At 54.4% G+C, this 24,874-nt stretch overlaps 1 protein-coding gene across 1 annotated transcript; it reads right to left on the bottom strand.

The window, feature by feature from the left end:
• Window positions 1-11,417: 11,417 nt before the first annotated feature.
• LOC120392951 (maestro heat-like repeat-containing protein family member 1) lies at window positions 11,418-23,116 on the bottom strand. The gene is made up of 10 exons (XM_039517603.1): window positions 23,044-23,116; window positions 20,877-21,163; window positions 20,314-20,393; window positions 19,773-19,878; window positions 19,216-19,311; window positions 18,339-18,443; window positions 17,805-17,940; window positions 17,496-17,590; window positions 12,516-12,668; window positions 11,418-11,639 (listed from the first exon to the last, which is right to left on the bottom strand). The coding sequence occupies exons 1-10, from the start codon at window positions 23,114-23,116 to the stop codon at window positions 11,544-11,546; spliced, it is 1,227 nt and encodes a 408-aa protein (XP_039373537.1). The 3' UTR covers window positions 11,418-11,543.
• Between the last annotated feature and the right edge of the window lie 1,758 nt (window positions 23,117-24,874).

The following is a 24,874-nucleotide window of genomic DNA, read 5'->3' as shown; positions in this document are numbered from 1 at the left end:
AAGTGATCCATGCCCTGCCACCCATTCCCAGCTTCTGGCAAACAGAGGCTAGGGACACTTCAGAGCATGGTTTTACCTGATACTTGGTGTATTTGTTAAAGCCCCAGGTTCTGGAAGCATGTGACGAGGTGAGACTTTTGGCTTGTGTTTCCTAAACAAAGGAAGTTTCTTGGTTACAGAGAAAAACTATAAAAAGGTGATCTAAGTGCAGCCTAAAGGGCTGAGAAGCCAGAAGGCAAATCGAAAGAACTCAACATTTATCATTTTTATGTCTCATAACATGCAGTTGTGTCATTCTGGGGGTCTCGACTCATGATTTTCAAAAGTTTGGGGTTGGCAATCCTGTGCCACTGAGAACTCAGGCCGTAAATCTCTATCTGCTACCCCTGGAAACCCCCCTAATTTAGTGCCATCATTTATCTAAAACAGAAGAGTTAATAGAAAGGGAAGTAGACAGAGAGGGCAAAGTGTGGGAATGCGCATGGAGCCGGGCTGTGGGCCCAAGCAGCAAATGAGCACAGGCCCCCTGTATTGGGGGTGAAGTGAAGAGATAAATTAGAAAGTTCATTTTTATGTTTAGGTCCTTAGAGCCTTTGCTGGAGACAAGAGGCCTGAAAACAAACTGATCACTGCCAAGGCAGTACAGTCAGCACCACGTCATCCAAAATCTTGAGTTTGGCTGAAGGAAACACGAGGGTTTTCTTCTAAAAAATTACATTCTGGAGTGTGTGTTTGTTTCTGAGCTGCCATGTTCTCAGCTTTTTCTTCTCAGCCATGAGAGCAAGAAACTGACCTTTGTTAAAGTGAGAGCTGAGATTGTCAGTTAATCACAGGATTCCGGGAGCTGGGGTGTTAAGAGAAACACCAGCTAGTGAAGGAGTCAGTGTGAAATCAGGAAAGTTTGTGACAACCCCAATGTGAAGTTTTGGGGAGTTGATGTGACAGGAAACAGCTGCACTTCTAGCGATTGCAGGTCCTTATCTGGCCCCCATCCCTGCACTGTCTGAGCATGTCACACACACCAATGGGCTTAGCCTCGTCATACTGCTGTGCAGAGACAACCCAGACCTGCCGATGGTGTGTGTGTGGGGGGCACAGAGTGAGGGCTGCACCTTCAGCTGATGTTACTAAACATGCTCAGTCTGTGTGAACATGGTCACTACAAGCCAAACATTAAATCTGGGGGACACATGACCCCATGTGCCTCCCCCGCCCCTCACAGTGCTTCTTCTGCTGTGAGATGGGGTTTCCCGCATTTTAGAAGAGGGGAAATTCAGGCCCAGACAGAATAAATGACTTACCTGACTTCACACGGAGCAAAACCTGGATCTGTGCAGGCTAACTTAGCACCTTAACTATGGGGCAAACCTTTCCCTCTGCAGCCAGAACCTGGGAGAAGAGGATAAGGAGATGGATGGACACACCCAGACAGAGTTTGTCTGATAATCATCTCACTGACCCTCCCCACAGTCACTAGGCCAGTCTGTGCAGAGTTGGGTGATAATGGTGATGACACCAGTTTGATGTGGTCTTTCTCCTTGGCCCAATACTGACCCTGTAATCACTGTGTGGACCGGTTCTGCTGGGGGGAAATACGAGCCAGTTTGGGCTTTGTCTGACTCTGGGCAGAGGAGTGTCAGGCCTGAGAGAAGGGACAATGGGGACTGCTTGGCACACAAAGCTGGACATGCTCAAGTCCACAGTTAGCAGCAATTGCTCCTCTGCACAGGCTCTTTGCTGCTGGAGCTCCCCGCAAATGTTTCCCACCAACGCATTTGCCTCCACAGGTCTAGATACTGACTCGGGTTGTACCATTGCTCCTTTGACCTCAGCAGTTAGCCAGGGTTTGTGGCCTTGCTAGGTTCTTCCATTGGCAGGAGATATTGATTATAGGAGTCTGGTATTTCTCTGGTGCAATGTGTATTAGTTACAAACAATGTCCAGACATTCCTGTGCCCTGAACACAGTACAAACAAACAGCAGCAGGCAGTTCCCTTACTCAGAGCTCCACGTCTGCCTTTCCGGGGAACCCTGTGCCTGAACTGAGGGCAGAAGAGGTCTGGGTGGGGAGGCAGAAAGTCAGGCTGAGGTGCTGACCCTGGCTCCGTGTCTGCCTCCCCCCAGACCCAGGTGAAGGGCAGGAAGTTGCAGAGCATGCTGGGAAGCCTGAGCCCCTCCCAGGTGGCACCACGTGGGGTCCCAGAGTCCCTTGGGGCAGGGAGTGGGCAGGAGTGTTGCCTAGGGAAGGGAAAGGGGCTGTCACTCAAACCACAAGTAGCTGTCCCGCATGTCCACCTAGACAGCCAGCTTGGCCTGCTGGAGGCTGTCCATGGCATTCTGGGCATGCTGCTCTGTGCTCTCAGCTGCCGCAGAACCATGGACAGGTTCTGCAGCGAGATCTTGTTCTTCCACTGTGGGGGCAGACATGGAGCCGAGGGCACTAACATTTGGGGGGCATGGCGACCGCAGTAGCGGGATCTTTGGCTGCCCCAGTGGTCAGCAGTATTTTGAGGGTGGGACCTTCCACCGCCTCTGTCGGGGGCGCCATTTATGGGGTGGAAGTTTCCATCACCTAGGGCACCAAAAAAGCTGGCAGCGCTCCTGCTGCCCTACAGTCATACCCGCTGTGACAAAGTTCCTCCTCTACCTTGGTGGGTCCTGCGCTTATTGGCAGATTTGCTCACCTCAGCGATCTTCCCCACAGTCTGGTCATCTCCTCCTGTGTCTGATCAGGAGTTGGGAGGCTTGGGGGGAACCTGGGCCCACCCTCTACTCCGGGTTCCAGCCCAGGGCCCTGTGGATTGCAGCTGTCTATAGTGCCTCCTGTAACAGCTGCATGACAGCTACACCTCCCTGGGCTACTTCCCCATGGCCTCCTCCAAATACCTTCTTTATCCTCACCACAGGACCTTCCTCCTGGCGTCTGATAACACTTGTGCTCCTTAGTCCTCCAGAACGCTTGAGGAGTGGGCTCGTGAAAGGTGGAAACGTGACAGGTAAATGTGGTCCCGCGGAAGTGGCGCGACCGATGGGCCTCCACCCGGACAAAGGTGAACGTCGAGACGTCGTCCAGGTGGTGGTCGCGCCAGACGTCCACCAGGGAGTGGCGTTTGATGATCTCCCGGAGGACGTCCGCGGTGGCTGGGCACTGCTCGGTCCCCGAGCGGTCCCGTTCCTCGAGGGTGGTGTTAAAGTCCCCGCCCAGGACCAGGCACTCACGAGGATCCAGGGAGCCAAGGAAGGCGGACACCTGCTGATAAAAACGCAACCTCTCCGGGCCCGATGTCGGGGCGTTGGTGCTGAATCAACTAGTCCTGTCCATGCTCTGGTACCGGCTCAACACCCTGGTCCCAGCCCCGGATTTCCTGGCTAACCTCCGGACGGCGGTTCTGGAGTTCTTCTGGCCAGGAACACACTGGGTCTCTGCAGGGGTGCTCCACCTGCCCCTGGAGGAGTGGGGGGCAGGGCCTGAAGTGCCTGCGCACTCAGGTCCACGTCTGCCGCCTCCAGGCCCTGCAGAGACTGGTGCGGGTAGTCCGGCATAGAGCGTATTGGCGCACGTCTTCCTCCGCCGCTTCCGAGGGCTCTGATACGACCGGCAGCTCTTTTATCTCCATCCGAGAGGTCTTCCACGACACCTCTCTGGGCTGCCGGTCTTCTACCAAGACCTCCTCCAGACCTGGAAGCTTTTTTCAACGACCAGGTCCGTGGCGGCCACCGTGGGGGTTGATCTCCTCGCTGAGCCCCTGCTACACAACCCCCAGCTTCGCGTGCAGGTGGTGGAGTCCCCCGCGGTGCGCCAGAGGCTGGTCTTGGTCGGGGTCACCAGGGTTGGAGACCTCCTGGACTACGACCAGGGAGACTGGCTGGAGCCCCTGACGCTCGCTCAGCGCATGGGGCTCTCCAGACCTCGTACTCCCTGGCGCGTACTTCAGGAGGTGAAGGCCGCTTTACTGCCCGCTACTCGGGCCTACCTCGACCGGGTCCTGCAAGAGGGCACGCCCCGCCCACCTTCCACCCCAGGCCCCGTGGACCTTTTTATTGGGCCCCTGCCCCGTGGACCCAATCGGCCCCCTCACCCTTTTGCTGCGAGCCAGCTGCCCGATCTGCAGCCGGTTCTGTTCCAGACCGCACCGAGGAAACATCTGTACACGCTCATGCTCCACGCTCTTTACTACCTCACCCTCACGTCCCGCCCCGATACAAAATGGCGGGACCTCCTGCCACCTCTCGAGGGTGAGGAGCCCCGGTGGGCCAGCTCATATTCTGCCCTGGTCCCAAGGCCCGCCGGGGATGTCGGTTGGTGGCTCCTTCATGGGGCCATGAGCACGGGCGTTTACTTGGCGCGGTTTACCCCTGTCCCCGACACCTGCCCCTTTTGCGGTGTGAAGGAGATCCTGGCGCACGTTTATTTGGAGTGCGCCAGGTTGCAGCCCCTGTTCCGGCTCCTCTTGGATCTCCTCTTGTGTTTTTGGTTGCACTTTTCCCCTCACCTGTTTCTCTATGCACTCCCCATCCGTGGCCCCACAAAGTCGCGGGATCTCCTTGTCAACCTCCTCTTGGCCCTGGCCAAACTAGCCATCTACAAAACCAGGGAGAGGAGGTTGGCCGATGGGATTTCCTATGACGGTGGGGCCTATTTCCGCTCCTCTGTCCGTTCACGCATCCAGGAAGAGTTCCTCTGGGTGGCGTCCGCTGGCTCCCTTCATACCTTCGAGGAGCAGTGGGCATTGTCTGGGGTTCTCTGCTCGGTGTCCCCATCAGGTTCCCTTCGTTTAGCCCTATGACCTCACTCCCGATCCCGTTTTTTTCATTTGTTGTCCCACATACTTAGTTGGTATCACAGACCTGTGGATCCTCCCCTTAGGCTGGGGGGAGGTCCTTTAGCAGTGGGTGGGCTTTGCCCGCCCACTTCCTGGATACCAAATAGGACCAGACTCCTGTACCCCACTGGCCTGGGTCTGTCACACCAGCTATTTTAAGTTTAATGTGATAGTAAATAGACCCATTTTAAACCCTTCACCACACAAGACAATGACCCTAGGATTCTTCATTAACTACAGCCACCAGCCACCTTCGAGCTTTCCCTCTTCTCTCCCAGGCTCTGCTCACTTGATTGCAGCAGCTCAGCGGATGGTCCAGCTTTGCTCTTTCACTTCCATTCTTCACTTCTTTGGGTGGCTGCATTTGCAACTGAGCAGCCTGATGGAAATACCTGAGTCCTCTGTCTCAGCAGGCAGGCCAAGCAGCTAACGCCAAAGACTCCCTGAGAACGGGGGAGGTTAGCCTGAGCTGTCAGGAGTGGATGCTTGGCCCATAGGGTAGGGTTACCATATTTGAACTTTCAAAAAAGAGGACACTCCATGGCGGGGAGTGGTAGCTCTTCCCCCTATCCACACGCTCCCTCTTCCTGCTCCCTGACTGCCCCCCACAGAACCCCCAACCCATCCAAACTCCCAGCTCCTTGTCCCCTGATCACCCTCTCCCGGGACCCCTGCTCCTAACCGCCCCTTGGGACCCCACCCCTATCTAAGCCTCCCTTCTCCTTGTCCCTGACTACCCCCTCCTTAGACCCCCCCACCCTAACTGACCCCTAGAACTCCACCCCCTACCTATCCCCTGACTGCAATGACCCCTATCCACACCCCCACCCCTGACAGACACCCAGGACTCCCACACCTATCCAACCGCTCCCTGTGCCCTGACTCCCCCCCCGAACCTCCGACCCATCTAACCCCACCTGCTCCCTGTCCCTTGACTGCCCCAACCCCTCTCCACAGCCCCGTCCCCTGACAGGCTCCCCCCAGAAGCCCTGACCCATACAACCCCCCCTGCTCCCTGTCCCCTGACTGTCCCTTGGGACCTCATGCCCCTTCTGCAACCCCCCAGCACCCTCACCATGCTGCTCAGAGCAGCGTGTCTGGTGTGCAGAGCCAGACACAGTCTGCGCTGCCCTGTGGAGTGCGCAGCCCAGCCCCCCCAGAGCGCTGCCGGTGCCGTGCGCTGATCCTGCAGGGGAGAGGGGAGCAGGGGAGGGGCTCTGACTGCTGGAGGCCTGGATGCGAGCAGCTCAATCCAGCCCAGCTGCCGTGTTAGCTGCGTTGCGCTCTGCACTGGGAGGGAAATCCCGGACCTTTTTAGATTTTTACAAATTCCTCCCGGACAGCTATTTAAAAACCAAAAAGCCGGACATGTCCAGGAAAATCCGGACTCATGGTAACCCTACCATAGGGACTCCAGGATCTGCAGCTGCTGTCACCTATATGGTGAATCCTCCAACTCATCACCAAACAGCTCTTCCACGTTCTGCAAACTGGCCTCACTGGCTGACTGTGTAGGAGAACAGAAACCCTTTGTTACAGCAGGAGAGTCTCTTCAATGCTGCACTCTTTGCATGGCTTTCAGAGGTCCCCATGAAACACGACTACCCTGCCCCTAGGAGTCTCTCAAGGAGCTGCCTGCGCAGTCACTTGACACCCACCAGTAATGGTCTCTGACAGTGGCATTGCAGAGGGAGATTAGCAGACCGTCCCTTCTATGACTTCCTGAATTGCTGCCAGGACTGATTCTAAGAGAAGAGCAGATTTCTCCTCTGTGCTAGGGAGATTCCCATAGGAAAAGCAGCTATGGTGAGGGAGGGGGGCAATACAAACACTACACCTGAGCCCTTGAATAGCAGCAACTAGGACTCTGGGAGCCAGGGGATTGGTGTGTCTTGCTGGGAGAGCAGAGCTGGAGAGCAGAAAAGGGCATTGGAGGAATTGTAGAAAAGTCAGTGTCATGGCTGGGTCATGGGCAGCCAGACCTAGTGGTCAGAGGCAGAGTCCACACTCAGAAGACAGGAGTCGAGAGTCAGCTGGGTCAGAAGAACAGAAGCAAAAGACCAAATTGTGTCCAGACCCTCAAATCAGATGAGTCACAGCAAGTCAGGATGCCAGGAAATCAAGGCTGGGCAGTGGGAGCAGGAACAGCTAACACATGGTCCAGAAGACGGGGGAGCTCAGGTGTTCACACAGCTTCTTGTTCCTGATGTTGGTTTAAGGAGGTCCCGGGGGCCGATTAGCTGCTCTGGGACTCTGCCAATAAGGCCTTAGGGATAGAGCCTCCAACTGGTTCTGGACTTCGTAAGTCTTAGGTAAGCAGTTTTTAGGAGGCTTCCAGGTGGCCTGCTGGAGTGTGGCTGCTCCCATGAACCCTACAGACCCGGGTTAATGACCCATGGGTCATGACAGTGAGTGATCTCTCCCCGCTCAAACCTCCTGCAGGAAACATTCTCCAGGATCCCGGATACATCCTCTGAGAATAAAAAAACAAAGTCGCAATTGCAACTAGGCTATGTAACAGGAGCCCCCTCTTTGTTGCAACAGCCCCAAGTGCCCAGAAGAGTGAACAGTTCTTACCTCCAGGAAGTGCATGGGATCTTCCATCTAAGCCTCAGTGGGACCCATGTTGCTTGGTTTGACAGGATGAGATCATCTCTCCCCACTGCTCTCTGAGCTGGGCTGGCTGCAGCATTCATCTGTGTGAGAGGCTGGGACAGAGACTGGAAGAGAGATGTTACAATCAGGGTCCAGGAACCCGAGAAGGAGAACAGAGGGTCTGAAACCGAAAGGCAAAGCAATCAAATCACCGGATTTGACAGAGAATTTTTGTACCATACAGGGACATCAAATAAGGTCTGTTAGGAAAGCTGAGATGTTAGTCTGGAAACTGCTAAGGCCAAGATTGTGACTCTTAAGATTCAGTTTTAGTCACTACAAAGTGTGTTTTGTTTTGTTTGTCTGTTTAAAATTTGTCTCTTTCTCTTGCTTAGCATCACTTAAATCTCTTCTTTGTTACTATGCTTCCCAAAGCCCCTCAGTGTTGTGTGTGTGAGTGAAGTGTGAGTCTCCAGCCTACCTAACAGGCTGAGCTGTGCCCTATTTCTTCAAAGGTAGCAAATAATTTCGGAGTGGTGCTGTGAGCCCAAAGAGAACAAAGGAGCAGGAGAGATTCAGGCCCCACTGACCTATGGGAACTTCCCATAGAAGAGGCTACACAGTGCTCCAGACACAGCCAGCAGGATCCCTCCCACAAGCTGGGCCATGTCCTTCCCCTCCCAGCCCCACAGCTTCTTCCCTACCCCAGCCTCAGTAACCCCTCCCATCTCCCTGGTCTCCCCACCCACACTCCAATACCAGGCTGTTTCCATAATGAAAGCAGCTTTGTACCAGAGTTCACTCACCACTAGATCCTGGCCAGGCCTCGTCTCACAGCTTTCTAGCTGGGCTAGCAACCCCGTTGATAGTCACTCTTGGGAACTCAGCCCTCCAACCAGGTGACTGTCCTTTAGTCCACTCCTTCCTGGGTCACGCTCCTTCCAAACAAAGTCAAAAAATGTCTTGAAGAGAAACAAGGCCTTCCACCCTCGTGGGGAGCTCTTCCACCGCCTGATTTCAGCTTGATCTGCCCTTCTTGGGTTTCTATGGTCTTCTATGTCCCCTTCCTTAGGGACGGTGGGAGAACCCAGTGCTACCCTGGACTCCAGATTTTGGCCCAAGGCCGTATAGAACAGCTAGGGCTGCTTCTGTATTTTTGCTGTTGTTTTCCCTTGTTTCCTCTCAGATGGGGCTCACTTGGTCATCTCCAGGCTTTGCAGCCGCAGGCCAAGCCACCCTGTTATATACCCCCTCCTCCTTAAAATCCAGACCAACCCGGGGCAAGTTCGACTCTTGTCCAGTATTCATCCCTCACCATCTCGTCGCTGTCACCGGCTGTGCACTCGTACAGCCTCGTATTCACCAGAACTCAGAGGCCATCCTTCTCTTCCTGCAGCCACTGATTCTCATTAACAACTGCTTGCAGGGCCTTGTTCGGAAGCCACTAGCTTCTTCTGTAGCCTTTTTTTTTTTTTTTTACTGCTGCTGCATCCCCCAAAAGCTTTTCCATCAGGGTCTGAGCACACACCACTGCTCAACTCTCGTGCCTGATTCATCTCTGTGCCAACCATTTAATCCTTCACCTCCCTGCAGCACCCGACAGGTGTGTTGGAGGAGGGTCTGCAAGGTCCACAGCCACCCCTGCCATCTCCACCTAGCCTGCCTCGTGTGTGTTTGTCCAAGAGGACACCTTCTCCTTTCTTTCTATCTTCTTGGGGCTCTGGCCCCTCCTTTTGCCACTCAGGAATTTCCTATGCAGGCCGGGTCTTTCGATATGGCCTGCTTCTCTGCACCCAAACCAAAGAACTTTTGTTCCAAACTTGGCATTAGGCTATGCTTGTACACTTTCTCATGCCCTGCTCTTCTTGGCTAACCTGCTCAGCACAGCCCCAGCATGCTCGCTGAGTCTGCTCTTTTTGTCCATGGGCGTAGCAAGTTGATTTCCCTTTGCAGGATCAGACCTTCCCTCAGTAACCAAGACTTCCATGAGCCCTCACGGATGACAGGGGGAATTCAATCCTGCTGACTATGCCAATAATCAATGAATCTACTCATTGTTAGGTGCCCTCTGGTCCTCCAGCGATGGTCACTCCAGCACCATGGCAGTCTCTCTGCCTGGTAATTCGGCCCTCTGTCCGGCTCACCACCTTTAGTCCATGCTTTTGGGGCTCAGCTTGTCACACACGGAAAGTCCAAAGAGGTCTTCCCAGAGAAAAAAGTTCTTCTGCTCTCGCTGGGGCTCTGGCTCAGCCTGCAGCTCCCTTGCTGGGCTTGGTAACCCTCTCTGGGTGTGTGTATGTCCCCTTCTTTGGGGCCAGTAGAGGAACCTGGTCCCACCCTGACACTGGTAGCAGCCCAGGGCTCTATACTCAACAGCTAGGGCTGCTCTTTTCTCTTTGCTGCAGGTTTCCCTGGGCACATCCTACCTCTCTTTTCAAGTTCCCTTCTAGGCTTTCCTTGCTGTTTTTAACTTCCTACCTAGTTCTCATTCCACTTCATAGCCCAGTTGGGCTTTATCACTGCTGAAGTCTGGTTCTTTCAGGGCCAATACATGGTCCCTCTGAGGTAGGACTGATTCTGTAATCAGTTTGGCTAAGCCCCAGACTCTGCAGCCCAGGGGAAAGCACTCTCCTTTCCCTGTTACAGACCTGCACTGCCCAGTCCTGCTCTTATTGGGTTGAGGTGAGTCTTGCCCCCATGGTCAGGGTTTAGCTGAACGCCATATCCGGGATCAGGAAGAAATTTTCCTCCACGGCAGATTGGCAGAGTCCCTGGGGGGGGTTTCACCTTCCTCGGCAGTATACGGCATGTGTGGTTCACTTGCTGAGGTTTCTCTGCACCTTAAAGTCTTTAAAGCATTATCTGAGAACTTCAATTGTTCAGACATAGGTTAGGGGTTTATTACAAGAGTGGGTAGGTGAGATTCTGTGGCCTGTATTGTGCAGGAGGTCAGACTAGAGGATGATAATGGTCCCTTCTGACCTTAAAGTCTAGGAGTCCATGAGTTCAGACCTCTCCAGTTCAGACCTGGTTTCCAGAGGGGCTAAGTTCACAAAGACTCCACTGGCTGCAGTTGGAGTTTTGCTGGTTCTGGTGATTCTCACATTCATTGTTCAGAGGCTGACAGGTTTGTTGAGAGGATGGTGAAACTCCATTGCTGATCAGAAGGAGGTCAGAGTCAGGTCTCTAGGAGCTGAAGGTTCGTTTGTCCTGCTGCAGGAAGTGGAACTGGAGAGCGGAGATGTTATGTGAATGAGACTGCATGGTGGAGTTGGAGACTGAGGGATGGGAGCCTCCTCTCAGAAACTCTCCCAGGAGAACAGGTCTGAGGACATCTCTGGGGAGCTTCTTGCTAGGAAAAAACCAAGAGTGGCACATTGATGGAGATGTCTCTGTCCCAGGGATGAGGGAAGCTCCCAGCCAGGCTATGCAGCAGGGATCCCATTTCTCCCCCAGGAGACCCATATGCCCAAAGAAGTAAATGGCTCTTACCTCCATGAGGGAGCGGGGTCTTCCCTCTCAGCCTCTCTGGGAACTAGCCCTGCTTGGTTTCATAGGACAAGGTGACCTGTCCCCACTGCTCCCTGAGGTGGCTCAGCTTCTGACTGCACCCATCTGGGAGGCTGTCACACCCCCCAGGGCCTAGAAGACAGGTGGGGAGGAGATTCCTATTCATGTCACCCTCTGAGAGCCCATAGAAGGGCCAAAGGAAGAATAAAGGGCAGGAGGTGAAGCAGGCCCTGAGCCTCTGTCCCATCCTCACCTCCTCAAATGTGGAGCTTCCTGAGCTTCAGTTGGGCAGACAGTCTGCAGCCCTGACACAAAGGTCCTTCTGCGCCATATGGGGCAGGGAGATCTCTGCCTGGGAGCACAGGGAATGGGATGGGGGTCAGAGCAAGGAAAGAGGGGAGGGGTACGGGAGTGAGGGGAAGAGCTCATGTCCCAGATGAAGGAAGTTTGGGGTCAGAGGGAAGGAGCCTGGTCCACAGAGAGGGGAGAGAGTTTCTGTCAGTGACAGGGGCCTCCATTTCCCCTTCCACTAGCCCCCCATTTACAGTGAGACAGAGCAGTACCTGCAGCAGGGAGCAGGAGTTGCTGAACATGAGAGGGGAACCTTTAAGGGCATCAGATGAGGCGCAGCCCTTGCAGCGCCTCAGGCACCTGGTGCAAGTGCCGGATGATGCGGAGCTGGCACATCACCTTGGCTGTGACATCCTCCAGCTGCAGGGGAATGAGAACATGTCAGAGACTGAGACACTGCCCAGGAATCAGGGAGGATTAAGGGCACCTGGAACCAGCACCATTTCCACCCAGCAGCTGCTCATGTCTGAGTGGTGGATTCACCCTCCTGATCCCCAGGATGGAGGCTTCTTGTCCTCTCTAGTGACCTCCAGTGCCAACCCCCTCCTTGTAGGGTTAGCTCCTGCCACCTCCCCATCAGTGCCCCTGACAGCTGTTCCACCTTCAACCCACCTGGGGACACCACACAAGTTTGTAGAACCCTCTTCTCCTCCCCGACCTCCATCCCCACCCAGGTAGGGCAGGGAGGGGGGCAGGAGGGATTCTGGCAGCAGTGAAGTGAGATGCGGGGAGGTTGAGACCTTTCCCCAAGTCACCCCAGTGACAAATGCTGAAGCCACAGGATGGCAGCCCTGGTGAACGGGGCAGGTCTGCAGCCCCTGCTAACTGAATCCTCCCGTTCTCTTGAGAGTGGGTCCAGCCCTGCCAGCAGCAGGACAAGCTTCTCCCACCCAAGTGCCTCAGAACTGCCTGGCCAGTCACCATCACCCATCAGTCCTTGGCCTCCCAGGCGGCCAGTGATGGGAGCAGCTCTGGGTGGTGGCTCGGGTGACATGGACACTAGGCCATGGGGAAATGGGTGCAGTTCTGTGGGTCAGAAAAGGTTCACAGAGGGCACTTAGGGGACTCTCCTGCCCTTCGCAGGAGTGACAGCAGAGCATCACATCCTAAGAACACAAGTCCATGAAGTCCACAAGTCCCCACTAGGCTCCTTGCTCCCAGGCCAGTGAATGGTGATAGGATGGGAATGAGGCCTGGGCCCCGCCCCAATCTCCTGAGTCTAATGCAGCTGCTCACCTCGTCCCCCAGCAGCTGCTGGGCTTCCCCCAGGATGGAGTATGTGAGGAGCAGCCCAGCCTGGCTGACACGCAGCAGGCGGTTATGGATCGCCAGCATTGCTATCTGGAGGAAGTATTTTCTCTGCCCCTCAGAGAAGAATTTTCCAAAGACCTAAAACCAACAGGACATGAGGCTGTAGCAGATTGCCCAGAGCCAGCCTCCAAGCCCTGGAGATAGAATAGCCTCAACGTCTGGTGCCCCAAAGGGAGGGTAAGAGAGCTGCTGTAGCCAAGGCAGTTCATTCCCCAGGAGCATAGGCGGCAGGTTTGTATAATTTTTGGTGGGGCCCAAAATGGTGGTGCCCCCCGCTCCCGCCCTGTAAACCGATATAAAATGAAGCTACAACGCGTCAGCACCACAAGATTACAAGGGTCAATTAAAAGTGGAAAGTCAGAAGCAGCACTTGCCTACTTCAATGTACAGTATTATATTTTGTTGCACCTGTTGTGATGAAGTGGGAATGTTCTTAATATTTTCTCTGAATACTGTGTGGGTGCCTCAGTTTCCCCTGCAAGATGCCAACTGAAGGTGTTGGAGACAAAGAGATCAGGTGGCCTCCTTGTCCAGAAGAGAGACAGAGGCCAGAGGAGGGAGTGTCAGTTTGGACTGGCTGGGGAAATGGGGAGAGACCCAGAACTTGGTTCTGGGCTCCCCACCCCGCAAGATGGACCTGACAGAGGGGTTCTGTTTTCTGTACCAACAAGCTCTGTTTAAACTGTGTTCCCGTCATCTAATAAACCTTCTGTTTTACAGTCTGGCTGAGAGTCACATCTGACTGCGGAGTTGGGGTGCAGGGACCTCTGGCTGCCCCAGGACCCCACCTGGGCAGACTCACTGTGGAAAGTGCATGGTGTGGAAGGGCTGAATGCTCTGAGGTCAGACCCAGGAAGGTGTAAGCTTCTTGCCCTGGAGACAGTCTGCTCAGAGAGGAGGCTCCCCCAGAGTCCTGACTGGCTTTGAAGGAGTGGTTCCAGAGCATCCCAGCATCCCCTTCCACCCCATGCACTTCCCAGAAGTCCGCACAGGCACTAACACTCCCTCCTCTGGCCTTTGTCAAGAAGGCTAACAGCATTTTGGGCTATATAAGTAGGGGCATTGCCAGCAGATCGAGGGACATGATCATTCTCCTCTATTCAACATTGGTGAGGCCTCATCTAGAGTAGTACGTGCAGTTTTGGGCCCCACATTGCAAGGAGGATGTGGAAAAATTGGAAAATCCAGTGGAGGGCAACAAAAATGATTAGGGGGCTGGAGCACATGACTTCTGAGGAGAGGCTGAGGGAACTGGGATGGTTTAGTCTGCAGAAGAGAAGAATGAGGGAGGATTTGATAGCTGCTTTCAACTACCTGATAGGGGGTTACAAAGAGGATGGATCTAGACTGTTCTCAGTGGTAGCAGAGGACAGAACAAGGAGTAATGGTCTCAAGTTGCAGTGGGGGAGGTTTAGGTTGGATATTAAGAAAAACTTTTTCACTAGGAGGGTGGTGAAACACTGGAATGGGTTACCTAGGGAGGTGGTGGAATCTCCTTCCTTAGAGGTTTTTAAGGCCCGGCTTGACAAAGCCCTGGCTGGGATGATTTAGTTGGGTTTGATCCTGCTTTGAGCATGAGGTTGGACTAGATGACCTCCTGAGGCCCCTTCCAACCCTGATAGTCTATGATACTCTAAACTGACCACCAAATTTAAGTTGCGTGTTTTTCCCATCAGGTGAGGACTCTGGGGCAGGGCTGGGGATAAGGAACTTGGGGTGCAGACAGGCTGCCCCAGGGCTAGGGCCAAAGAGGACTCCCCTCCACCCTCCCTGGCAGCAGCAAGCTCCAGGGGAGGGACCCCTCCTCTCCCCCACAGTTCACTGCACATGCTCCTAGGTCCCTCTCAGGTCCAGAAAGCCCACTCGCCTCCCCTATGGTGGGTACTGAGGGGGGAGGTTGCCATCACGTGTGGCCTCCCCTGCTGCCACCCCTCACCATAGCCTCACTGGGGATGGGGCTGCCCCTTGCCCAGCATGGTGCAGGAGTGGGGACTGCAGGGTGGTAGCTGGGGAGGGGCAGGGTGTCACAAAATTCACCTAAGCCCCAGCTGCACAGGTCTAGGAAGCTCCCCTCCCCAGTGGTGTAGCCAGGTTCTAACATCAGGGGGAGCGAACATGTAAAAAAAGATGCCAGCCAACATATCCAATTACTAATCAGGTAGTTCTATAACAGGCTATAACAGGCTGCCCTGGACCCCATCACCCCCTGAAGCACAAGGTAGGGGTAGGCACCACCATGTTGTGCAACAAACACTTGACAAAATTACTGGACTTAGTGATGGACAATGTGGGCAGGTGGGTATTATGTCATTCAATCATTCAACCTATAAAATTGCACACATTTTGCCTCAGTGAAATTAAATATGCAGAGAATTACTGGGCCTGTGATGATGACCAGGGCTTGCTCACCTGTGGCTCCCCCTCCCTGTGCTGTGGAGGCACAGCCAGGCAGGTCTGCATCTGCAGGTAGGCACCCTGCCTCATGTGCAGTTCCCCTGGGCCCTGATAGCCACTAGACTGGGAGCCTCCCGGCCAATGGAATGGGCTGGGCTGGGGGGCGGAAGGCAAAGGGGGAGATTGTAGGGAGCTTTGGAGGAGGGGAGGCAGTGGGGGAGGGGAGTGGGCTGGCACAAAGGGGAGGGCTTTCTGGAGAGGAGTGACAGGGACACAGGGGTCATTGGGAGTCTCTCGAGGGGGCAGAGGGTTGTGTGGGTCTCTGTGGGGCAGGGGGCTGTGATGGACGGAGCCAGCAGCAACCTGGGTCTGCTCTGCAGGGGGTGTTGCTATAGTCCCCTCAGGAAGCTCCCCCCGCATCCTGTGTATTTTATACCAGCCCCGGGGTGCCCATTGCTGCTCCTTTCCCCACCCACGGCTCCATCTGTCTGTCCCCACAACCCCCCGGCTGTGTCCATCTGTCTGTCCTCACAACCCTCCTGGCTGTGTCTGTTTGTCCCCACCAATGCCCCCCCCCGGCTGTGTCTTTGTGTCTGTCTGTCCCCACCACCCCCCGCTCTGTGTGTCTGGCTGCCCCCACCACCCCCAGCTGTGTGTGTCTGTGCCACAACCCCCCGGCTGTGTCTGGCTGGCTGCCCCCACCACCCCCGGCTCTGTCTGTCCCCCCCCTGTGTCTGTCTGTCTGTCCCACAACCCCCTGGCTGTGTCTGTTTGTCCCCACCAAACCCCCCCTCCCCGGCTGTGTCCATGTGTCTGGCTGCCCCCACAGCTCACCGGCTGAGTCTGTCCGATAGGGACAGACCCTGCTGCTGCTCGGCTCAGGGCTCAGACGCTGCCGGTGGCTCGCTCCCCCACCCTGCTGTGGAGGCGTGACCAGGCAGCTCCGCCACCGCCCCCGGCAGCTCCCATTGGCTGGGGTTCCCGGCCAATGGGCTGTGAGCCCTGTCGCTGCTGGGGCCTCTGCCGGGAGCTGCCGCTGCCGTGAGAGCACTCGGCATTGAGACGCAGGGAGCCGGGGACCCCCCAAAGCACAGGGCCTGGGGCCCAGACATTGGTGGAGCTGGGCCCAGCTCCAGGATTATTGGTGGGGCCTGGGCTCCACGGGCCCATAGAACTCGCTGCCTATGCCCAGGAGGCTTTCAGGGTCCCATGGCTCAGGGAAGCCCCTTTATTAAAAGGTGGCAGATGCTTAGGGACCAAAGCCTCCAGTGGCTCTTTCTGGAGGGCAATTTATCGCAGGGGCCATGATGGGCTGGAAATGGATCTCTAATGTGGGTGAGCAGGGCCCACTCTGCTGTGCAGCGCACAGAGATGATAGGGGACCCTGGATTGCTTCCAGCAGAGATCTCCTGCACCTCAGTGGCTAGAGGAGTGTGCATGGCGGGGAGGGGGTTTGGAGCTGACAGACCAAAGGTCTATTCCCCCCAAATTATTGATTTCTCTAGTAGCTGGGTAAGGCCTCTGCAGCTCCTTGGTTTCTTCCAAAAGGAATCCAATCTGCAACCTGACCAGGATAAGGAGACTCATGTCCCCGTCCCCATCACAGACACTCGCAGGAAATTTTTCTTCTGCTGCAGCAGTTCAGCTTGTGGGAGGCAGGACAAGCTCACACAGTCTCTCTCACGTGGCGGCTATAGAGCAGCATTCTGTAGATGCACTTGTAGATCCAGGAGCCATTCCAAGGCCTCCTCTGTGATGTTGTGGAAATCACCCATTTCACCTTTGACTCCAATCTGGGGGCACTGGGTTATGGTGTGTTCCAAGGTTTGGATGTTCTCACCACAGTTGTGAGACGGGGGGACGGGTGGGGAGAGGGTCTTTGATTTTCTACTTGTGCAGCAAGTAGACGCAATTTGGGTCAGTGGCAATGTGCTTCTTTGGAACAGTGGCTGAGGTCCAGATACTCTGCCATTCCCTGGCCGGGTCTGGAGACATGAGGGGGGCGCATGTGGTCCATATTGGCTCTGGAGCTCACTGTGTCCCCTACCCAGTTCCCAGGTTGGGGCATTCTGCTTCCTGACTGGCAATGGAATTGGGCAAACCCCCACCTCCTTTCTCTGCTTCTTCAGGCTGCAGGGAATTAAACAAGGATCTCATCAAGCAATAGTGACTGACTGACCCAGTGCTCTCCTCTCAGACACTTGGGGATCAGCCAGGGGGACAAGGAGCAGAGAGACACCCAGCGCCATAATCCTCTATTAACTCACCCACCCAGGGATTCTCCTTATGCCACGTAGCAATGGCTCCATGTAAGACACTCAAATCACGGCAACTAGCGAGGTTCCAATGTGGGACCTTTAGCACCAGCCTGTCCCATTGGGTTCTGGGTGAGGAACTCTGAGCTGGAAATAAGGAGTGGGCTCTTGTCCTGTCTCCAGGAGGCATCCACTGCAGGGACCCCAGCCAGCCCCACTCCCTGAGCTGGGTCATGCCCTGCCACGGTGTCCTTACCTCCCCCACCCTGGCTGTGTTCTTATAGCCCAGGAGCCTGCTGTCCTGGTGCCAGTCATGGCACCACAGATCTTCTGCCTCGTGTATGGTCAGCCCTGGAAGAGAGACAGACACTTTGATCATTCTGGTTGCAGTTTCTGTGTCCTTCCAATCCCATTGGTGGCTGCACAGTGGAATGGAGAAGAACAGAGGCAGAGAGACTTGTCCTCCAGCTGGGGTCAGTCTGAGAGAAATTGTCCGGGGTCCCATTATCTACCTGTGGTCACTCTCAGTCCCCTATTGGGTTCCGTGTGCCAGCGGGTTCCTTACCCCTCTGTTGGAGCAGCAGCTGGTAGAGCCGGTAAGTCCCCTCCCTGGCCTGCCGGCTGATGTCCTTGTCTGGGTCACTGACAAACAGAGCCAGCTGTGCCACGTGGTGACCCATCCTAGGGAACTCTGCTGAGATCTAATGGAAGGGAGAGGAGAGGGGACTCCATCAGCATTTTCCTGTCAGATCCCTGTCCCCCCTGGGCCAAAAGGCTCCTTCTCCTTAGCCCCTCTGCAGGAGATGCTGGGGGAGAGGAGCCTGAGATAGACCCTTCATTTGCTCTGCTGCCAAGGGAGCCAGGAGCTGCTTTGGGATGCCAAGCAGGGGCTGGAGCATGGTCCCCTTAAAGGCCCAGGGACAACACTTAACCAGGACAAGAAGAACTTGAGTCAAGCCTATCTCATTCCCTGCTCTGACTCTGCCTCCCCAAGAGGAACACTCTGAACCCACAGCCCCTGCAGCAGCAGATCCTACAGCCCATTGGAGCCAGCCCGCCTACGCCTGGAGTCAGGAAGCTGGGGTCAGAGGTCACTTACGTCAAACTCAGGGAGCGTTACTGCAAATCTGAGCAGGGCCATGCTGCTCCTAATGGCCCTGGCTCTCTCCTGGGACACCCTGGACACGATCCAGAGGTTGACATGCTGTGGGGAAAGGAGGCAGGTCAGGATCAATGGGCAGGTGGTGCTTTGCAAATGAGCCCCCCCAACCCCCAGCCCCAGGGGCAGGAGACATTATGCGCAGGGGGAATAGCTGAGTCATTGATCACAGAGCTTTAGAAGGGGATTCTTTCCCCCAGGATGCAGCTTGTATCCTGCAGGTCACAATGTGTCCGGGTCTCTCTAGATTGGGACAAGGTTCGGTGTCAGGGCTGGTCCCATCCTCCCAGAACTCCTGATTCCTGAACAGTTCACCAGAAAGGAGCCTGAACCCTCGCCCTTCCCTGCTACTAAAATCCTTGGTGGGATGTAGGGTGTCACTGAGAGCACAATCCCCCCAGGAATTTCAGAGCATATCAGAGAGAAGGGCTGATTCCCTGGGGTCCTCCTGTTTCTCTAGGAAGGAGCATGTGCCTCTTCTCTGAGAACCATCTCTGGAATCTCATGGGGTGTGTGTCTTGAGGGGTGGGAGAAGGGGGGGGGTGTTTCAGACTCTCATTCCCCAAGATGGCTAGGGGCCCTGTGGTTAGTGCTCAACAGAACCAGGCAGAGCTCTGGCTTGAAGTCCCAGCTCCTTCCTCTGTCCCTCAAGAAAGCAGGACCTGACACTGCATTGCACTGACCTCCCCAACCAAGGACGCCCCACTGGGGACCCAGCTAGGAGGATAGAGTAGAAAATGGATCTTCCAGTCTCTCCTCACCAGTCCCCCAAAGAGTTAAGGTAAAATTGTTTCCCACCCCTCCTTACGGGGCTCACCTCCAAGATGTAGCGGAGCCTGTCTGCGTCTGGGGACTCTGCCAGCAGGTTCCCCAGCATGGCATCCAGGAGCTCTGGCATGACTTTGTGCAGAGCCTGCAAAGCATGAGTCAGAGTTAGGCAAACTGGGCCTACCCCTGCCACAGAATGGGAAGAGGGGTCTCTGGGAAGCACTGGGGAGACTCCCAAACACATATCCTGGCCTCTCTCCTTCACATCCCGCTGCAGGCAATTAGCAAGAATTGATGACACCTGGATCTTTGATCCATGAGCTTAGCAGGTCTGTGCAGAGGGCCTTGTAGGCAGAAGAGTATGAAACAGCCAAGTTGCTATGGATGGAAGCTGGGCTGCTGGGCAAAATACGGCATAAGAAAGAAAGAAAGAAAGAAAGAAAGAAATCCCCCAGGGAGGGGTAATCCTCTGGAAGGAAGGATCCAACCCTGCAGCTTGTTCCATCTCTGCTTACCCCACCCCTAAATCTGGAGCTCCAGTGAAACAAGGGAGCAGGGACCAAGGACCACTCTGGAAGAGGAGGAGGATGGAGGAGGAGGATGTACCTGGATGTTGATGGTGTCCTTCTCCGTGCCCAGGGTGAAGACGGAGCGAAGGGCAGCTTGCAAGAGGTGGGTCTCTAGGTCAGGCTCAAGGGCAGGTTTCATGGTGCTGGCAAGAGAGAGGAGCTGGTGTTAGACTGTGCAGTATGGGGGTGGGACTGTCGCCAACACAGACACGAAACCACAGGGATATAGGCACAGGCTGGCGAGAATGGAAACTGAGGCACTGAGCTAGGGAATGACAAGGCCAAGGCGTCACAGACAAATAGTAGCAGGACAGGAATAGCGCCTGTTCCCTGGAGCCTGCTGCCCCTCTTGTATCTGAGCCCGGGAGTGAGCCCCTCCCCAAAGCCCCTGGAATGTTAGTGGAGTGAAAAGAAGAGCCCAGCCAGGATAGAGTGAACCTTCCCACCCCACCAGCTCTGCCAGAGGAGCCACTCCTGGGAGGTGACCTGGGAGTGGGAGGGACAGTGACTCCCAGCCTTGGGCCTGAGCAGCACTGGGGTTAGGGGAGCCAGTGGGGGTGGGGGGGCTGTCTCGGTACCTGAGGTTGCCCACTGCAACCAGGGAGTTGGTGAGGATGGCGCTGGGTGAAGAGTCTTTAGGAAGCTCCTCAATGAGCTCCTGTGAGACGCGAAGGAGACAAAGGAGCATAAGAAATTCGGGCCCTACTGACCCCTCCCAATGAGGAGATTACACAGCCAGTGCCCCACATTGCCAGCAGGATCCCCCACTACCTCCTGCTCCTCCCATTTCTTCCTGCCCATCGAACTTGTCTCCTTCCAGATTCCTGCCCAGCTCAGTCCCAATCCCCTTCTTTCCTCCTCCCTGTCAAAACTGCCCCCATTCAGCACCATCCCGACTACCGAGCTGGGACCATGTGATTCCTTGTCCCCCAGTCTCAGCTGCCCTCCAGCCCCACAATTCCCCCACTGCCCAATCTCAGAATTTCTCCCTTCTCTTCTCCCCAGCCTTCAGCCCCAGCAATCCCTGCCCTCTGCTGCCCCCTCCAACATCACCCAGCCCCCACCCATTAGCCAGATGATACCCCTGCCAATCCCATGTCTCTCTCCTCCCTCCAGCTGCCGTAGGATGTGTCTCACTCACCACAATCCTCTCCACCACAGCCGCCTTGCAGCAGCGCGGCTCCAGCGTGTCCTGCCCTCTGTCCTGTGCAGCAAGACACGAGGGGTAGATGGCCTGCAGGAACCTGAGCTGCTGCCCCTCATCCTGTACCCACCAGGAGTGGGGGATAGCGAGAGAGAACCTGTTAGCTAGGGACCTTCCTGCCCCACCCACACCAGCTCCAGGGCTCGGCGCCTGTGCTGGGAGCTGGGTTTGTTCACCAGAAGGCTGGGAACTTCCACCTTCTGGCCTGGATGGGAGCTGCTTCCCTGCCAGTGGGGACGGAGAGGTTGCTCTGCCCCTTGGGAAGATGGCAGCTCCTTCCCTCAGGCTCTGGGGCCACCTGCAGAGCCTTCGTCCCGAACATCCTCAGGAGCCTGGCCATCCTGGAACTGAGCGGGGAGCAGGTGTGAGTCTGGGGTCAAGGTAGCCTTTCACTTATGGGCATTTTCAGTCCCTCCTCAGCCCTGATCCAACCAGAGCAGCCCCTTCTCCCCCCACAGGAGTGCAGGGAGTGCAAGCTACACACACTGCCAGGAGTTCATTGCATGATCTGCTCCCAATGTTCCCCCTCATAATCCCTGCTGCTGCTGCAATATCCAGGAAGTCTCATCCTTTTAGAGCAATGGGGTCAGTCCCAAAGACCAGCGGTTACTCTGGACAAGCAGCCCCCTCCTATTATCCCAGGCCACACTCCCCTGCCCAGGCTAGAGAAGGAACAGAACCCAGGGGTCCGGACTTCTCCAGGGAAACCATTCCCCACCTCACAGTCACAAAGACCCGAGGCACAGGAAGACCAGGGCCCTCCTCATTCCCCATTGATTTCCATGCTCAGCAGCTCACAGGGGCTGGCCCAGCTCAGAGACTCTCAGCCTGGGGAACAGTGTCCCACAAGGGAAGGGCTGGGAGCCCCATTACTGGGACCTTTCCAAACACGCTGGAGACGGCTCTGGAGATGCCCCTGCCCAGTCGGAGAGTGAGGGGCTCTTGGGGGCTGTTTGCAAATGAAATCCCCCTTTGAAGACATTCTCTCCCCCTCTTTCCCCCTCTCCCCAGACAGACAGGGGAAGTCACCTTCTCTGCACACACAGAGCTCCTGGTGGTGGGAGGAAAGCAGAGGAAAAGGACAAAGGAAGCAAGAAGAGAAAGGTAGGAGGGACAGAGGAAAAGGGAAAACAAAAAGGAGGAACCCCAATGTCCCCAGTGATTCTAAGGGACAAAGTCCTAGGTCAGAAATAAAATGCTGCCCCCACAATCTAGTGTTTTCTTTTCCTAAAAATCATCCGGCACCTGATGGATCAGACTGAACAGGTTCCAAACCTCTCCGAGTCTCTTACCTTCTATACAGGGGCATCTGTTTTCTTGCAAAATCAAGAAAAGGCAAGGAGAAAACTCCAAAGAGGCTCCTCCTTGTGTTCACATATGTGAAAGTGAATTCTCTCTCAGTCCTCAAGGAGAGACCTCGAGAAGGAGACGTGCTGAAGCAAAGCCACAGGGATCTCCAAGGTTGCCCCTGTGCTGCACCCCTGTCCTGCCTGGCTGATGTCAAGATCTCTCTGTGAGATCATCACCTCCCCACCACCTTTGTCCAATAGGCTGAGGTCCTGCCAAAGGCCCTTGTGATGTCACTGCCACACCCACCCCTCCCCTGCAGTGCTGATGTCCTGTCCCTGTCCAGCCACATTGGATGGTTGAGCTGCTTCCCCTGGATCACCCCACTCAATGACTCTTCATTGTGAGAATGACACCGACTACATAGTAGAACATGAGAGGCTCTTCCCCAGGCCGCAATCAGCTTTTCATAAGTTAGAAGACTTTATGGCCAGAAGGAACCATTAGAGTATTTAATCTGATCCCCTGCAAATCCTAAGGCCTCCTGTATGTCAAAAGAGCTGGGTTTTTTTTTTACTCGAACATTTTCCAGAAAGGCATCTAGTCTTTATTAGAAGATATCAAGAGATGGAGAAGCCATCATTTCTCTTGGTAGTTTGTTCCAGTGATGAATCACCCTCTTACAAATCTGGGTCTGATTGTCATTATATTTTTTCTGATTTCTGCTTCCATCCATGGGGGCTTGTCATGCCTGTCTCTGCTAGATAAAAGCCCTTTTATACTCAACATTTTCTCTCCATGAAGTCAAGCAACTCACCTCTCATTCTTCTTTTGTACATGCTAAACAGATTGAGCTTTTTCAGTGTCTCATTACAAGGCATCATCCTCATCACTCAATTATGAATCTTTTCTGTACCCTCTCCAAGTTTTTTAACATAATATTCAAAATGTGGACACAAGAACTGGATTCAACATTCCAAGATCAGTCTCCCCAATGCTGGATCACTTCCCTTTCTATACTCACTACTCTATCCATCCAAGAATGGCTTTAACCTTTTTTACCACAGTTTCACATGGACAGGTTATGTTGAGTAGCTCGTCCACTATGGCCCCAAAATCCTTTTAAGGGTCACTGCTTTCCAGTGGACTGTCCCCCATTCTGTAGGGTGCTGCCTGACTCCTTTGTGACTGGAAGTATGGGTTTGCCTCTGGCTTTATTAAAACCTAATTATTCAGTAAGTATTTTAGAAGATCTAGCCCATTAGAGAGAGAATCATGAATTACTCAGACAATGAATGGAGAAAAGCAGCAAGAGCGATCAAACACATGTTTGGTTCTGGCTTATTTCCTTGCTCTTAAAAGTGAGTAACAAGGACCTGAGTCTCCTCCCTCACAATAGCCCCATGCTCAGCCCAATCAGCACTGAGACTCTGAGAATCAGAAAGCTGAGAGTTCTCACCAGATGTCCCAGGTCACCACCAGAGGGAGTCACTCTTAGAGCACTATTCCAGCCATATGTCTTTGGGAGGATCTCCCGCAATGAGTGTTGGAGCGCAACCCCACCCCTCCCCGTCCCCCACTCCACATGCACAGACAGGTCCTGGTGGTGAAAGAAGAGCAGGGGAAAAGGACAAAGATGCAAGAGAAGAAGAGAAAGGAGGGAGAGACAGGAAAAGGGAAAACAAACAGGAGAAACCCCAATGTCCCCAGTCATTCTCAGGGACAAAATCCTAGGTTGGAAATAAAATGCTGCCCCAACAATCTAGTGTTTTCCTTTCCTAAAAATCAGCTGGCCCCTGATGGATCAGCTTGAACAGGTTCCAAACATCTCGGAGGCTCTTACCTTCTATACAGGCACGTCTGTTGTCTAGCAAAATCAAGAAAAGGAGAAAACTCCAAAGAGGGTCCTCCTTGCGCTCACGTACGTGAAAGTGAATTCTCATTCAGTCCTAAAGGAGAAACCTCGAGAAGGAGACGTGCTGCAGCAAAGCCACAGGGATCTCCAAGGTTGCCCCTGTCCTGCACCCCTGTCCTGCCTGGCTGATGTCAAGATCTCTCTGTGAGATCATCGCCTCCCCACCACCTTTGTCTAATAGGCTGAGGTCCTGCCAAAGGCCCTTGTGATGTCACTGCCACACCCACCCCTCCCCTGCAGTGCTGATGTCCTGCCCCTGTCCAGCCACATTGGATGGTTGAGCTGCTTCCCCTGGATCACCCCACTCAATGACTCTTCATTGTGGGGATGACACCGACTACACAGTAGAACACGAGATGCTCTTCCCCAGGCTACGCTCAGTTGTTCATAAATTATCAGACTTTATGGACAGAAGAGAAAATTAGAGCATGTAATCTGACAGCCTGCATATCGCATGCTTTCTGTATAGCATAGTAGCTAGTTTTTGATTAAATAAGTTCCAGAAAGGCATCTAGTCTTCATTAGAAGACATCAAGAAATGGACAATTCCCACCACTTCCCTTTCTAGTTTGTTCCTTTGGTGATTCATCCTCACTTTTGAATTTACTGCCCTATTTCTAATATGAATTGGTCTCTTTTGAGTTTCCAGACACTGGGTCTTGTTATGCGTTTCTCTGCTAGATTAATGAGCCCTTTAATACCCGATATTTTCTCTCCATGAAGTCACTTCAAC

The sequence above is a fragment of the Mauremys reevesii genome, unplaced genomic scaffold, assembly GCF_016161935.1.
Source record: "Mauremys reevesii isolate NIE-2019 unplaced genomic scaffold, ASM1616193v1 Contig13, whole genome shotgun sequence".
Taxonomy (NCBI): Eukaryota; Metazoa; Chordata; order Testudines; family Geoemydidae; genus Mauremys; species Mauremys reevesii.
This window is presented reverse-complemented; position numbering and strand designations above follow the sequence as displayed.

What these genes read in the sequence shown, in the direction of transcription:
- LOC120392951 (XM_039517603.1), bottom strand. Translation starts at nt 23,116, where the DNA reads ATGAGGATGATGCCTTGTAATGAGACACTGAAAAAGCTCAATCTGTTT. An exon ending in CTGTGGTGGAGAGGATTGTG is followed by an intron (nt 20,394 to 20,876) that starts GTGAGTGAGACA and finishes CGCGTCTCACAG; the next exon opens with GAGCTCATTGAGGAGCTTCC. An exon ending in GTTGCAGTGGGCAACCTCAG is followed by an intron (nt 19,879 to 20,313) that starts GTACCGAGACAG and finishes CTCTCTTGCCAG; the next exon opens with CACCATGAAACCTGCCCTTG.